We start from the raw sequence: 12687 nt of genomic DNA on the forward strand, positions 1-12687 counted from the left end.
TTATGGTGCTACACACCCCAAAGACAGACCTGAAAATATTTCTCAACTTTTCAGATTTTAAAGGCATTAACAGTTGTTCAGTAGTGATAGCTTATACACGAGAGACAACATTCCATTACTGCTGTTGGTAGAAGAAGCGTGCCCATATATTAGAGGTGTACCTGCAACTTGGCAGATATAATATACAGCAGAAGCATAAATACTGAAGACCGCAGTAGTCTCTGCTATTAAAACAAAATTTAGTGAGGTAGGTCATGTAGTTTTAGAGCAGCAGCACGACAGGAAATCTACCATCAAGACAATAATTTCATTTTAAATTCCTTCCCAGTAGCAACCGCCCAAGAAAATCTCCTGCTTGCTTTCAAAATCAAGTTAAAGTTGGATTTAAAAAGATTAAAGGCCAGCTGTCTTTGGTTCTATTTTACAGAAACCCTTTGCTTAAAATTGATTTGATAAATGTAAAGCTGGCCAGGTATGCTTGATGAAATATATGATCTCCAGGTTTCAAAGGAACCCAAAAACCATGCGAGTCCACCCTCTTTTACTCCTGGCCTACGCACTGAAGTTGTAAGATGTATATACACACAACCATAAGGGAAATGCCACTATGACTGTCCGTGCTTTCCTCATGTTTTCATTAACAGAACCCCATATGTTATCTCACAATTTTTTTCAAGTTATCTTAATGTATCTATCCTAATGTACAATATAGCTTTCTAGCTAGGGAAAAAATGTATTTTTTTGGAACACAGCACTGACAGAACTATTTTTTTTTTTTTCCAAACATGCTTTACTTTAAATGAAAGCCCTCACTGGATCTTTCATCTGAGGAGGTACAGCCCCCTCTACCAGCTGTTGTTATCTCACACTGACATCATGTCGTCCCCTTCTTGGCACAGCCAGTTTGTGCCTGCTGGCCAAAGGACTGAAAGCAGAGTCAAAAATTCCATTCACCTCTTGCCCAGCAGATGCTTTGCTGCTTGTATTGTGACTTGTGACATGCCTGCTGCAGTAAATAAAAGGGTGAAGCATTGTTAAAACCTACACAGCTTTCAGGATATCTCATACAATATAGCAACAATTGCTCCAACAGCAGCAAGTGCCTGTGCTGTTACTTAAGTGTGCCATAAACTATGTATGATACTCGGTGCATTATTATTGTTGAAAAACAACATTCTTGATGACGCAGCACCAGAATGGATGGCTAAGATCTTCTGTAATTAGCCTTTTGACAGTCTTTGTGTGGCAAACAATGGAAGGTGAAAAGAAGGTTGTATGGTGCAACAGAGACCATTTGCTGACAGTACATTTATCTAAAAATTGAACTGTGCACACAGACACTAATATAATGCTTGGAACTACACCGCAAGAATATCTGCAGCATGGTGTGCATGCTGTTGTCAAAAAGGAATTAGCATTTTGACTTTAAGAGAAGGGTGTCAAAATCACTTTGATTTCCAAGGATTAGCGGCAGATTCCCTATGAACGGAATCACTCATTATATTCTTCTACCCATATTCTGAGTATCTGTATCACAGAAGCACAAGGCGTGACCAGCAGCTCTGCTGACATTGAAGAACAAAGCACACACATGGGCATCAGTCACATTACTAATACTGAACAGAGGCAGCCGTAGCTACTGCCCAGAAGAGGCCCAGGACTGAGCAAAAGAGAAGGAAGCAATCTTTGAGCAACATTTGCTGCTATTTTGCCCCATACTCTCCCAACATCTCATCAGTTTCTCAGTTTCATGAGTCCTGAAATTCTTTTTTTCCTTGTATTAAATAAATTGTGCAGTCAAGTGTACAGTAGGTTTCAGTTACTGCTTCAATCTAATCAGGCAAAACGCATAACTCCTGGATTTATATTATTTGATAGTAGCAGTGTTCAAAATTACATTTCAATAAATTTCATTTCACGAAAAAACTTTACTGTGGAAAGAAAATATCAATTCAACTTAAACCAACTTTTCTCTTAGTTCAATGTTTGTACGGAAAAATAATTAAGCAGTCCACTAAGAAAGGCATAATCTGTTCACGAGCATGCAGGTATCAATTTTATCTTATGAGAATTTTTCCATGTTCCAGTTGCTTCATTCCTTATTACATGCTGCAAAAGGCAGTAATAATTTTTATAGCCAAATATCTCTTCATAAGATACCAGGTGGCTTTCAATATTTACTATTTAAGTCATGCATGAAATTTAAACATTACAAAAAATGACTTACCCGTTGACACTCCTGAAATATGCACATTTTCAGAATGTTCTGCAAGAGCACCATTTCCTAAAATTAAACATAATGAATAAGCTAATTTCCAAGATAAAATTTGTAAAAATTCTTCAGATACCCTTTTACAGAAGAGAAAGAACAAAACAGAAGTATTTTAATTAATATTAAATGTTACAGGGCTCAGGTTCATTTCACGATAGAAGTTAGAGAAAAACTAGAGGAAAAACTTATTATACAACAAAAATAAAAACAACCATCATTAATGTATTAAGAAGAATCACAATAGAAAGTTAAGAAAGTGAGGATAGTAGCAGAATTCTGAGAAACTTCAGACGTTTTAGATGGAAGATTTGGAATTATTTTTCCATCAATGGTTTCGTTCTTTTCAAGGCAGGTTTATTTCAACGCACCTTCCCCATCTCCTCCTGGCCAGAAGTGAATGCTATGGAAATAAGGACAGCCTTAGCAAAACAAGCATCTGTTTCACACTGAACATGGCCTGAACTCTTTCCCAGAAAGATGTTCCAGATATATCCAAGAACTAGCTACCCCACCAACGTTCACTGAATCTAAGCATCTTTGCAAACAGGAACAGCAAAAACCATACGCTCATGAGGAGTATAGGACAAAAGTTGTTCCTCCAGACCTCACGCTACTACATCCTTCTGCAAAGTGAAAAAATCTGCTAAAGAAACTACATTTCCTGACAGCCCTATTATGAGATGTGACAGATCAACCTGTATTTCCAAATATTTCCCTCACCGAACAGCTCTCATCCTCCTCTCTTTTATTCTGCATCTTTTCTCTTAACCTCTGCTATGTTTTTAATACCAAATCTTCCAGGCATTTCAGGAGGAGAGAGCTACTTTCATAAATAAGCTCATCTGAACACAGGGGGTCAATCTAAAATTTGAAATGTATCAACAAGGCAACTTTTAAACCCGTGAGTCATAGTCCCTCCAAGTCTTGTTCTGCTGTAGATGTGCTACATCACGCGTGTTTTTAAACAGGCAAAATCAGTTGCTCTACACCAGTGCAACATGCTTGTGAGATACTGGAGGTAACAAGATCCTTAAACACATGCAGAAATCGAATTCCTCTTACATCAAGCTTAAAGTCTGCTGACTCAGAGTTGACTTGGAACACAAAGCTCTATGCAAGCATCTCAACACCTCTCAGCTGCAGCGCTTACAAATAAAATGCTTCAGAAATCCCTCCCGGGGTTGACACTAAATACACAAAGACATAATTTTTCATTTCCTGAAGACAGAGCACAATTAGAAGACTGATTATCAGAATTTATAGGATAATATTAAATCTATTTTTTTTTCCAGTCCAAATTTGGGCTCTTTAAAGGGAAGTTTTTCTTTTCCCCATATTTTACGTACTAATTTTATTACAGATATTTACATTCCAAGTTGTTTAAAAAAAGTTCACACTGTAACAATTACCCCATAACTTCCAAAGGCAGAAGAACTTTACTACAAAAGCAACTTCAAGTACTGTATTAGAGAGGAACTATTATCCAATAAAAGTATTTTCAAAAATCAAATGTATCTGTAATTTTTAAAAAGCTATTCTACAAATACTTCCTCTATTTTGCATGTAACTTGACATGCCAAGGAATGCTTCCCACTGATTTCATGTCTTCTGTGCACATTAGCATATTTCCGATTGTTTTGTTTTCTATTATTTCAATCATAGCAGATTATACACAGTGATTATACACATTATACACATTATATACAGTGTATTTTCAAAAAGGGGTTACTCACACATAGATGTAATGCATAAGCATTCTGAAAAAATAAACTATAAATAATAACCAGAAGCATACCAAAATGGGAACTCACACCCAAATCTCGTACACATTCACTTAGAATTGTTAGAATAAGTACATCAGTATGCAAAATGGAGCACTTTAATATTTTCTTTCTAAATATGCTTTGTGATCAAACAGTTTAACTCAATACGGTGACGTTACATTTATTTTCAAGCTAGCTTCTGTGTTTAGCCAGAAGCACTAATGCGTGATGATAAAGTCAACTCAGATCCAAATACTATAACACCAAAGGAAGCTTTTTCATTTCATTCCCAATAACCCTTCATTAAAGAAAAGATGAAGCTCAGAAAGTTCCCAAATTATGACTTCCTTCTCTTTCATTTGAAACTCTTCCTCAAATACTGCATTCAGATGCTGTTTAAAAGTGACTAACTGCTGACACCTTTATAAAATTCTTCTACAGAGATCCTTGTAAGATCTCAACAGTTCTGTACTCAGCACTTGTGAGACTGCACCTCAACTACTGTGTTCAGTTTTGGGCTCCCTGCTACAGGAAAGACATAGAGGCCCCTGGACCCTGGAGGTTGTCCACAGGAGGGCAATAAAGCTGCAAGGGGTCTGGAGCATAGCTCTTATGGGGAACGGCTGAGGGAACTAGGATTATTTAGTCTGGAGACGGAGAGGCTCAGAGGAGATCTTATTGCTCTCTGTAACTACCTGAAGGGAGGTTACGGTGAGGTGGGGGGTTGGCCTCTTCTCTCAAGTAACTAGCCACAGGACTACAAGGAATGGCCTCAAGTTGTGCCAGGGGAGATTCAGGCTGGACATTAGGGAAAAAAGAGTGGTCAGGAGCTGGAATGGGCTGCCCAGGGAGGTGCTGGAACCACCAACCCTGGAGGTGTTCAAGAAACATTTAGATGTTGTACTGAGGGAGAGGGTTTAGTGGGAAATACTGGTAGTAGGTGAATGGTTGGACTGGATGATCTTGAAGGTCTTTTCCAACCTTGGTGATTCTATGATTCTATCACTATGTCACACAGTTCCATATAGACCGAGTGCACTAGAACATCAATATACTAGGTAACAGAGCTGTAATTTTCATTAAAATATGGTAATATTATTATGTTATTATCTTTGAAATTCCTCTTGGTCTATTTAATACAGCAGAATATGAGTATATTAAAAAATGTCTTAGGTCACAAATAAGCTTTCATATTTCTTGATGTTTTCAAGAAATACTGGCAGTTCATTCCCATTTGAAACTAAACTTTGAAATTGCAACGGGCACCTCCAGCAGAAGCAATGCAAAGGCTGGCTGGGCCTGGCTGCAGATGTGGGGCGGGCACGGGGCCGGGGGGAAGCACGGCACAGCTCATGCACTGAGCCACTGTCTGCCTGGGTGAAACCAACTCTGGTTTTCAAAATCTGACTTCTTTCATCTTCTTTTTTTTTTCCCCCCCTCTGGTGATTCTTTTAAAGAATCATTAGTGTAAACAGGACTGTATCATCTCCTTATTAAATACGTAAGACAAATGGACAAGAGCTATTTAATGTCACTGAAGTTTAAGACAATAAAGGCAAGACAAATTTACTCCTGTAGCTTAAGATAAGGGCAGCGACCACATTTAAGTAAGAAAATTCAAATGAACAGGGCTCAAGATAAAAGCAAGCATTCCCTACAGGGTTTTTTGTTTGTTTGCTCATTTTTAAACCAAAATACAATCTTTGTAAAATAGGATATGACACTTCTTAAAACTACAGGTAACAGGTTTAATGAAAGCATAGAAAATACTTCTAAGGGTTTTCTAGTCTGGTACACGTTTGTTGTTACTACTGCTGACAGTAGACAAAGATCCTTCAACTGCAATCAAAAAATCAGCCAACTCATTATTAAAGGAGTTAGATTGTTTATAGGTGTATTTATAATCTGGAATGTTCTCCATTTCTTTCTCCATACTTTTCTGTCTCAAATAACTGTAAAAATTCCTTAAATGTTCCAAGTATGACTATGGTCTAAGTATGGACCAACTACTGATGGGATGGACTGCTCCAGAAAAACCTATTTTACATAGGTCATTCCAGAAGTAATGCCTCATATTTATTTCCATGGAAACTACAACAGGTACAAGGAACACAACAATACCATTTGATAGAGCAAATTCTCAGCTACAAAATGCCTTTTTTTTTTTTTTAAAACCATAGTCACCACTATTAGCTGTGCATTTTCACCAGTGATGAACAAGAGTCTACATGCCGTGCTCATAAACATCTGCACTAGCAGAGGCAACCCACAGTCACTGCTGCCACTGCAGAAACCACCCACTGCCTCACTGTGCTCATATCCACTGTTTGGTCTTCATTATTGTTCAGCAAGCATCAAAAAAACAGGACCCATTTCTTCCATGTGGAATCTGGAGAGGAAATCAAACTACACAGAACATAAGAACCAGTCTTGGAAGGTATTTGACTCATTATCATCATCTGAATTTCAACACAAACAGGAAAATAAATAGAGGCTGGAAAATGGGGCAGGAAACAAGGAACACATCACAGCAGTAAGCTTTATCCAACATCGACAAATTACAGAGGACAGCGAAGCAGAAAATTTGAAGAAAACAAAAAACCTACCAATGCTTTAACACCTGAAAAGCATGCTATGATTGAAAAACATAGCTACAGGGTCCTACATACTTGACAGCCACACTGCCGTGCAATGAAGAGACTAACGCAGGGCCCAGCCGTAGTGCTGCAGCTTTCATTTCAGGTCTGTCCCCTGCGAGTCTCCTGCCTGACGGCACGCTCATACATCGCTCTCAGAATGGAAATATCAGACTCAAATGCCTGACTGCATGTAACTTCTGAGCATAAAATGAAGCCTGCGGTGGTGAAATGAACTTCTCCTTGAAGTTTTAGTGAAACTCCTGCAGTTTTCAAGGACAGCCAAATAGATCCAGCCCCCAGTAACAGGGTCCCCCTCAGCCAAAACTTTCAGATTAAACAAAGCAAGCTTCTGCATTCCAGATATTAGAACTTGCAGGTTTCAGACAAATCCAGCTCATTTGCTACTTGAGATAGCAAATAATCACTCTAATTAAAACCTTGTTTCATTTTCAGTTTGAGTAAAATTAGTAAAATGAATGCACGGTTAATTGATGAATATTGTAGAAGTGCACCCTAAAAATCTGCTATGCGTTGATTTATCCACTGTGATGGTAAAATTTAATCTTGTTTATTTCATTCCTGGTTTGGAAGAGGAACATATATCTTGGGACTGAATTAAATTCAAACAGTGTTTTACAAAGAAATTAACTTGACTGTTGAAACAAAAAACAGAAAAAAAAATCCATAGTTGAAAACACCACACCGAACTTATTTCTGCTGCTAAATCAATGAGTTATTTGTCCACAAAAATAATCACACCATCACATCCGCATTGATGCTAAATTCTCCCATGTCAAGATTAAGCCTCTGACATTAGCTTTTACAGCCCAATTACAACCACCTCTAACTGGAACTGGGTAAGCTGAGGATCTGCAATAACCAAATGACTGCGGAGAAAGAGTTTTTTTCTAAACTAACTTGTGTTAAAGCATCACGCAGTGCATAATGAATTGTATGTAAGCAGGCGGGGCCTGATATTTCTCTTGAACTACAGTTATCAGGGAGAACATATCAAATCCACTTCCTTACATCATGTGCTTCCAAATACCTTTCCTTACAGTATGTACTCAGCTTGCTTTAATTTAAACAATACACTTCACAGTCAAACTTTCTTTCTTTATCCTACTTCCAAGATTCTCATTCTATTCTGTATCAGAAAGAACAAGTTAGACTTGTTTACAGAGTCACCAGCTGCACTGATCTGCACTAATTTGTACTTCTAACTGACCAAGTGTGGACAATAACATAACAAATCTTACAATACACTTCCATAAATAAATTGTTGGTGCCCTACATATCTCACCACTAAAAAGCCCTTTAACAATGGCCAGTAATAGCAGTCCAAAGTAGTCCAAAAAGTAGACCAGAAGTCCAAAAACAGCAAATATCCTTCCAGAGTTATGGGAACTGGAAACATCCATGCCTCCACAGAATTACAGTAAACTTCTTCTAAGTGACCCTCGTTGCCAGCATGTTCCGTGCTAATGATGGGGAGCAGCCATCCCACCCCCACTTCCTGCAGATACCCAAGGACTGTTTTGTACAGCGAGCTCCGGCAGACAGCACTGAGGCAGAACTGCAGCTCTGCCAAATCTTTGGGAGAGAAGGGCAAAGGCTGCCTGCCTGGCTGTCACACAGCCGAGGGCATACCTGTAGTGAATCTAAAGGGAAGATGTTATGTCTCATGGCACAGCATGGGGGAGACCAACAGAGAAGCGAGTACTACTTCACTCCTCCAGATAAAACGTGTTCAGTGTGCAACAAAAATACTATACCAAATAATTTTATATCTATGTCGCATGCAGTTAATGTGAGAAAAAAAGTTACACAGGATCTACCTGAGTCTTCCAATTTATCTACAATTTCTCATCTCTTGAACACTTCGCACTTGTATTTGTCAAACTGCTGTACATTTAAAATTAACGATTCTGGTGCAGGGATTTACCTGGGTCAGGGAAACCCCAGACTGGGAGAATACATTGAAAGCAGCCCTGCAGAGAAGGACTTGGGGGTTCCAGTCAATGAAAAGCTGGATGTGAGCCAGCAGTGTGCACCTGCAGCCCAGAAGGCCAACAGTATTCTAGGCTGCATCAGAGGGGTGGCAGCAGGGAGAGGGAAGGGATTGTCCCCCTCTGCTCTGCCCTTGTGAGGCCCCATCTGGAGTACTGCATTAAGGCCTGGGGTCCCCAGCTCAAGAAGGATGTGGAGTTCTTGGAACAGGTCCAGAGGAGGGCATGAAGATGATCAGAGGGCTGGAGCACCTCTCCTATGAAAAAAGGCTGAAGGAGTTGGGGTTGTTCAGCCCGGAAAAGAGAATGCTCCAGGGAGACCTCACCACGGCCTTCCAGTACTTAGAAGTAGTTTATGAACAGGAGAGATAGTGACTATTTACATGGTCTGATAGCAATTGGACAAGGGGCAATAGTTTTAAACTACAAGAGGGGAGGTTTAGATTAGATATCAGGCATAAATCCTTCACTCAGTGGGTGGTGAGGCACTGGCACAGGCTGCCCAGAGAAGCTGTGGATGCCCCATCCCCGGAGGCGTTCAAGGCCACAGTGGATGGGGCCCCGGCAGCCTGATCTGGGGGGTGGCAGCCCCACCCACGGCAGGGGGATGGAACTGGATGAGCTTTAAAGTCCCTTCCAACCCAAGCCATTCTGTGATTATTATTCAGGATAACAACAGCAAAGAGTTACATGTCCACAGGAATACGGCTGCACAGCACACAGCAAATTTTTGATTACGCGATTGAGAAAGCACTTTCCATAATCTCAAATGGATGTGAGGGTACAAGAGAGTTTCAGCCTTTATAATCTATAAAAGTTTGAGTATTTCTGGCTTCTCCTCTTCTTTTTTCCCCCCACGCAAAACATGTCCTCCAACCACTGCAGAACTCTGTTACAGAAATTGAGAATTTGCCTTCCTCAGAAGACAGGAACACAGCTTCATGTGAAACTTCAACATCATAAGGAAATTAAAGTTGAGCAAATTGTCAAAGTATTTGAAACTTACCCTCCCAGAACAGTTCACGAAATAAACAGAGTTATTGCTACAGGGAATGCTTCAAACTAAGGTGTGGCTGAGCTGAGAGCACATGGTCCACTAGAGCCAGGCAACACTCGCTGTGTCTCTGCACCCAGTAACACAGCAACGCAGCAGCATTCCCAGATTCCTACAGAAACCAGTCACCATCCTGACAGGTGACACCACTTCCTGCCTTCTGATGGCTGTCTGAAGCCACATCATCCACAAGAGATGGAATCAATACGCTGCGGCACCAGTGAGCTATTTCAATTAACTAATCAAGGTAAGATTAGTGATCCACAGCTACTTCCCGCTAACAGTCCCTGTTACTGCTTTCTGCATAGTGCTTTGCATCAGTGACTAAAAACTTTCGTCAGATACCCAACCACAGCTTCTTTGAAAAAAGGGCACTTTAGCATAAGCTTATACATTTTACAAAAAAAAAAAGCAACTAAAAAAGCATCATGAGAAATGATGACCTACTTCTAAGTGTTAATTGATTAATATCTCCAGTTTAGTTGAAGAACTTTTGCAAGAGTTATTGATCAACAGTTTGGTATTAACTAGCTACCTGCGGTGCTTTGCCGTATTTCCTACTGGATTGTAGGAATTTCAGCTAGTCATTTGTAAAATATCGTTAAGCTGTGCAGTAAGGTGTTAATTACCCTTCCAGGTAAGTGAAGAATAAAATAACCATTTGTTATAATACAAAATTACACAAGCAGCATGACAGAAACATTGAGACAAAGCTTTAGTGCTGTGCAGACATCAGCTGAAATCTACTAAAAGCAAAGTGAGCAGAGTGACAAGATTTATTCCAAAACCCTATACCAGGAGAACATCTGCTACAAAGATACAGTGAATATATATTTCAAATCTTAAATGGTGAAAGTAAATGGCCTTGTGAAATGAGAAAGTTTTGTGTAATCCAATGTCACAATAGCGTAATTAATTTCTTTAATTAAGGAAAGAATAAAAATGACTAACAGATTAAACTACACTGAAATAGTGGCATATTTAAATGTGCCTATGACAAAAGCACAAAACACGCACATAACATGTCACTGTAAAAACAGTAATGCATGGCATTTGTTTATAATAATGCTGTTACTTTATGAGGTACCTTTTTTATTTTAGGCCAACTGACGTAGTTTATTTAGAGAACTAAGACAAGAACTGGAGAATCAATTCTACAGTGGAATTATTATAGGCAGTTTTTAGATATATTTAACTTTTTATAGCAACCACTATCTGGATTTCTTCTAGAAGACATCAACTCACAAGACACATTCCTACTACATATGTGTATGCAGTCCCATGGGCCACGCTTGAGCCAGTCCAGAGAAAGCCCTTCAGAAACGTATATGACATAAGCATTAAATCTTCAATGTAACTCATTTTGCTCCACAAAGCAACTCCTGCGAGGCCACAGGAGATGTCATCGCAGTCCCTCTTCCTACTGTTTACCACAGCAAGTGTGATCTGCTCCGAACGCTTCAGCTCCATCGTCAGCAAGGCTCCATCTCAATGCCAGGCACGGCCTTCGGAGCCCCCATGGTCATTCATGGTCAGTATGAGCAACACAAGCTCTCTTTTTGGACTCATTAAACACAGCATGTACAATACCAACTGTGAATAATGTCACGAGACACAAAATAAGGCATTTACAAAATTCCATATAAACTGTAACAAGGCGTAAAGGCCCACAGCCCTTTATCACCATTGCTCTTTATGCCAGTTGTTGCCAGCCAGATGATGCTAGAACACACCAGTACCACCTTCAGCTCCACTAGGCTGCAGTGAGTGAACATCTGGAAGATGCTGCATGCCACAGCAAGCTCACGCATTCCTGCTATATAAGTATGGCTTGCCTTCTCTACCACCTTCCATTCCTTCTCCATCCTTCTGGAAGCAGCAGCTCCCCGTTGCTGTCAATCAGCAATGCAAACAACCAGCAGTTCTGCACAGGGCAGTTTTGGTGCAGCACAGCCCTATGCTCTGGCTGTGCCCGCAGGAGGGATTTGTACAAGAGGCAGAATAGGAAACACTTCGCAAAGAGCTTCGCGCACCGAATTACCAACATAACCCGAGGTTCCTTTGTACTAGGGTCCTAAGGAGAACCCAAGTAGTAGCTATAGCAACTCTGATTTAACGCTGCAAGTGGAAAAAAATACCATTTGGTGCCTTTTATGTAACATTATGTACAAAGATAATACCTGTAAATTCCACTACACAGTATTTGAGTACACTATCATTAAAACACATTTTTAACTCAGGGTGTTTTAGTTATTAATTTAAGAGGACATTCGTGTGAAGGTTTCAGCAAAAAGCAGTTCAAGCTTCTCAGCTGTAGTTAGAAGAGGTGGGGACAGAAGAGAACCTGGGTGTTTTTCTTTTTTTCCCCCCCCTCACTCAAAAATTCCACAAGCTATTTATAGACAGCTCCAATATACTTGGCAGCCAGCAGTGGAAATTGGAAATCTAGCAGAGACGCTGGCTCAGCTTCAACAAGATTCCTGATTTTAAGCACATAAGTAGTTCTATTCACGTCAAACCCCATACTTCTGCTCAGCCAGGTATGAAGTAAGTCCCTTGACTGACATCGCTGCCTGTGAGCCCTACGTGCCCTCCCTCGGGGTGGTAATCTGGCACAGTGCTTTGGATTAGCCAGGTTGAGAGCTGGAGGAAAAAAAAAACAGCAATTCTAAAAACAATGAGATTGTTCAAACTGTAACATTATAGCTAAATCTCAAATAACTTAAAGAAAGGAAGGAGAGGGAAGGGGAGTAGACCAGAAACTAAGGGTAAAAAAAAAAAAAGGATAGGTAGGCAGTACGGTCTCTTAATTATCTCCTTGGTAAGGCTTTAATATGGACTTCAGCACCTTCTGTTCACTGATTACACCCTATCATGAATGCACATCTAACAATGTGCCCTCCTACCTGAAAACATTCCACTGCTGTATTACTTACGAGCCTTGAAAAGC

General features: G+C 40.0%; 1 protein-coding gene across 1 annotated transcript in view; it reads right to left on the reverse strand.

Annotated features, from left to right (window-relative positions):
• Window positions 1-12687, reverse strand: part of LRP12 (LDL receptor related protein 12) — a 55159-nt gene that overhangs the window by 23767 nt on the left and 18705 nt on the right. The window contains exon 2 of the mRNA XM_021386112.1: window positions 2228-2284. Within this exon, the coding sequence (XP_021241787.1) occupies window positions 2228-2284 (57 nt within the window). The remainder of the gene's footprint in view (window positions 1-2227; window positions 2285-12687) is intronic.

The sequence above is a fragment of the Numida meleagris genome, chromosome 2 (assembly GCF_002078875.1).
Source record: "Numida meleagris isolate 19003 breed g44 Domestic line chromosome 2, NumMel1.0, whole genome shotgun sequence".
NCBI classification, from domain to species: Eukaryota; Metazoa; Chordata; class Aves; order Galliformes; family Numididae; genus Numida; species Numida meleagris.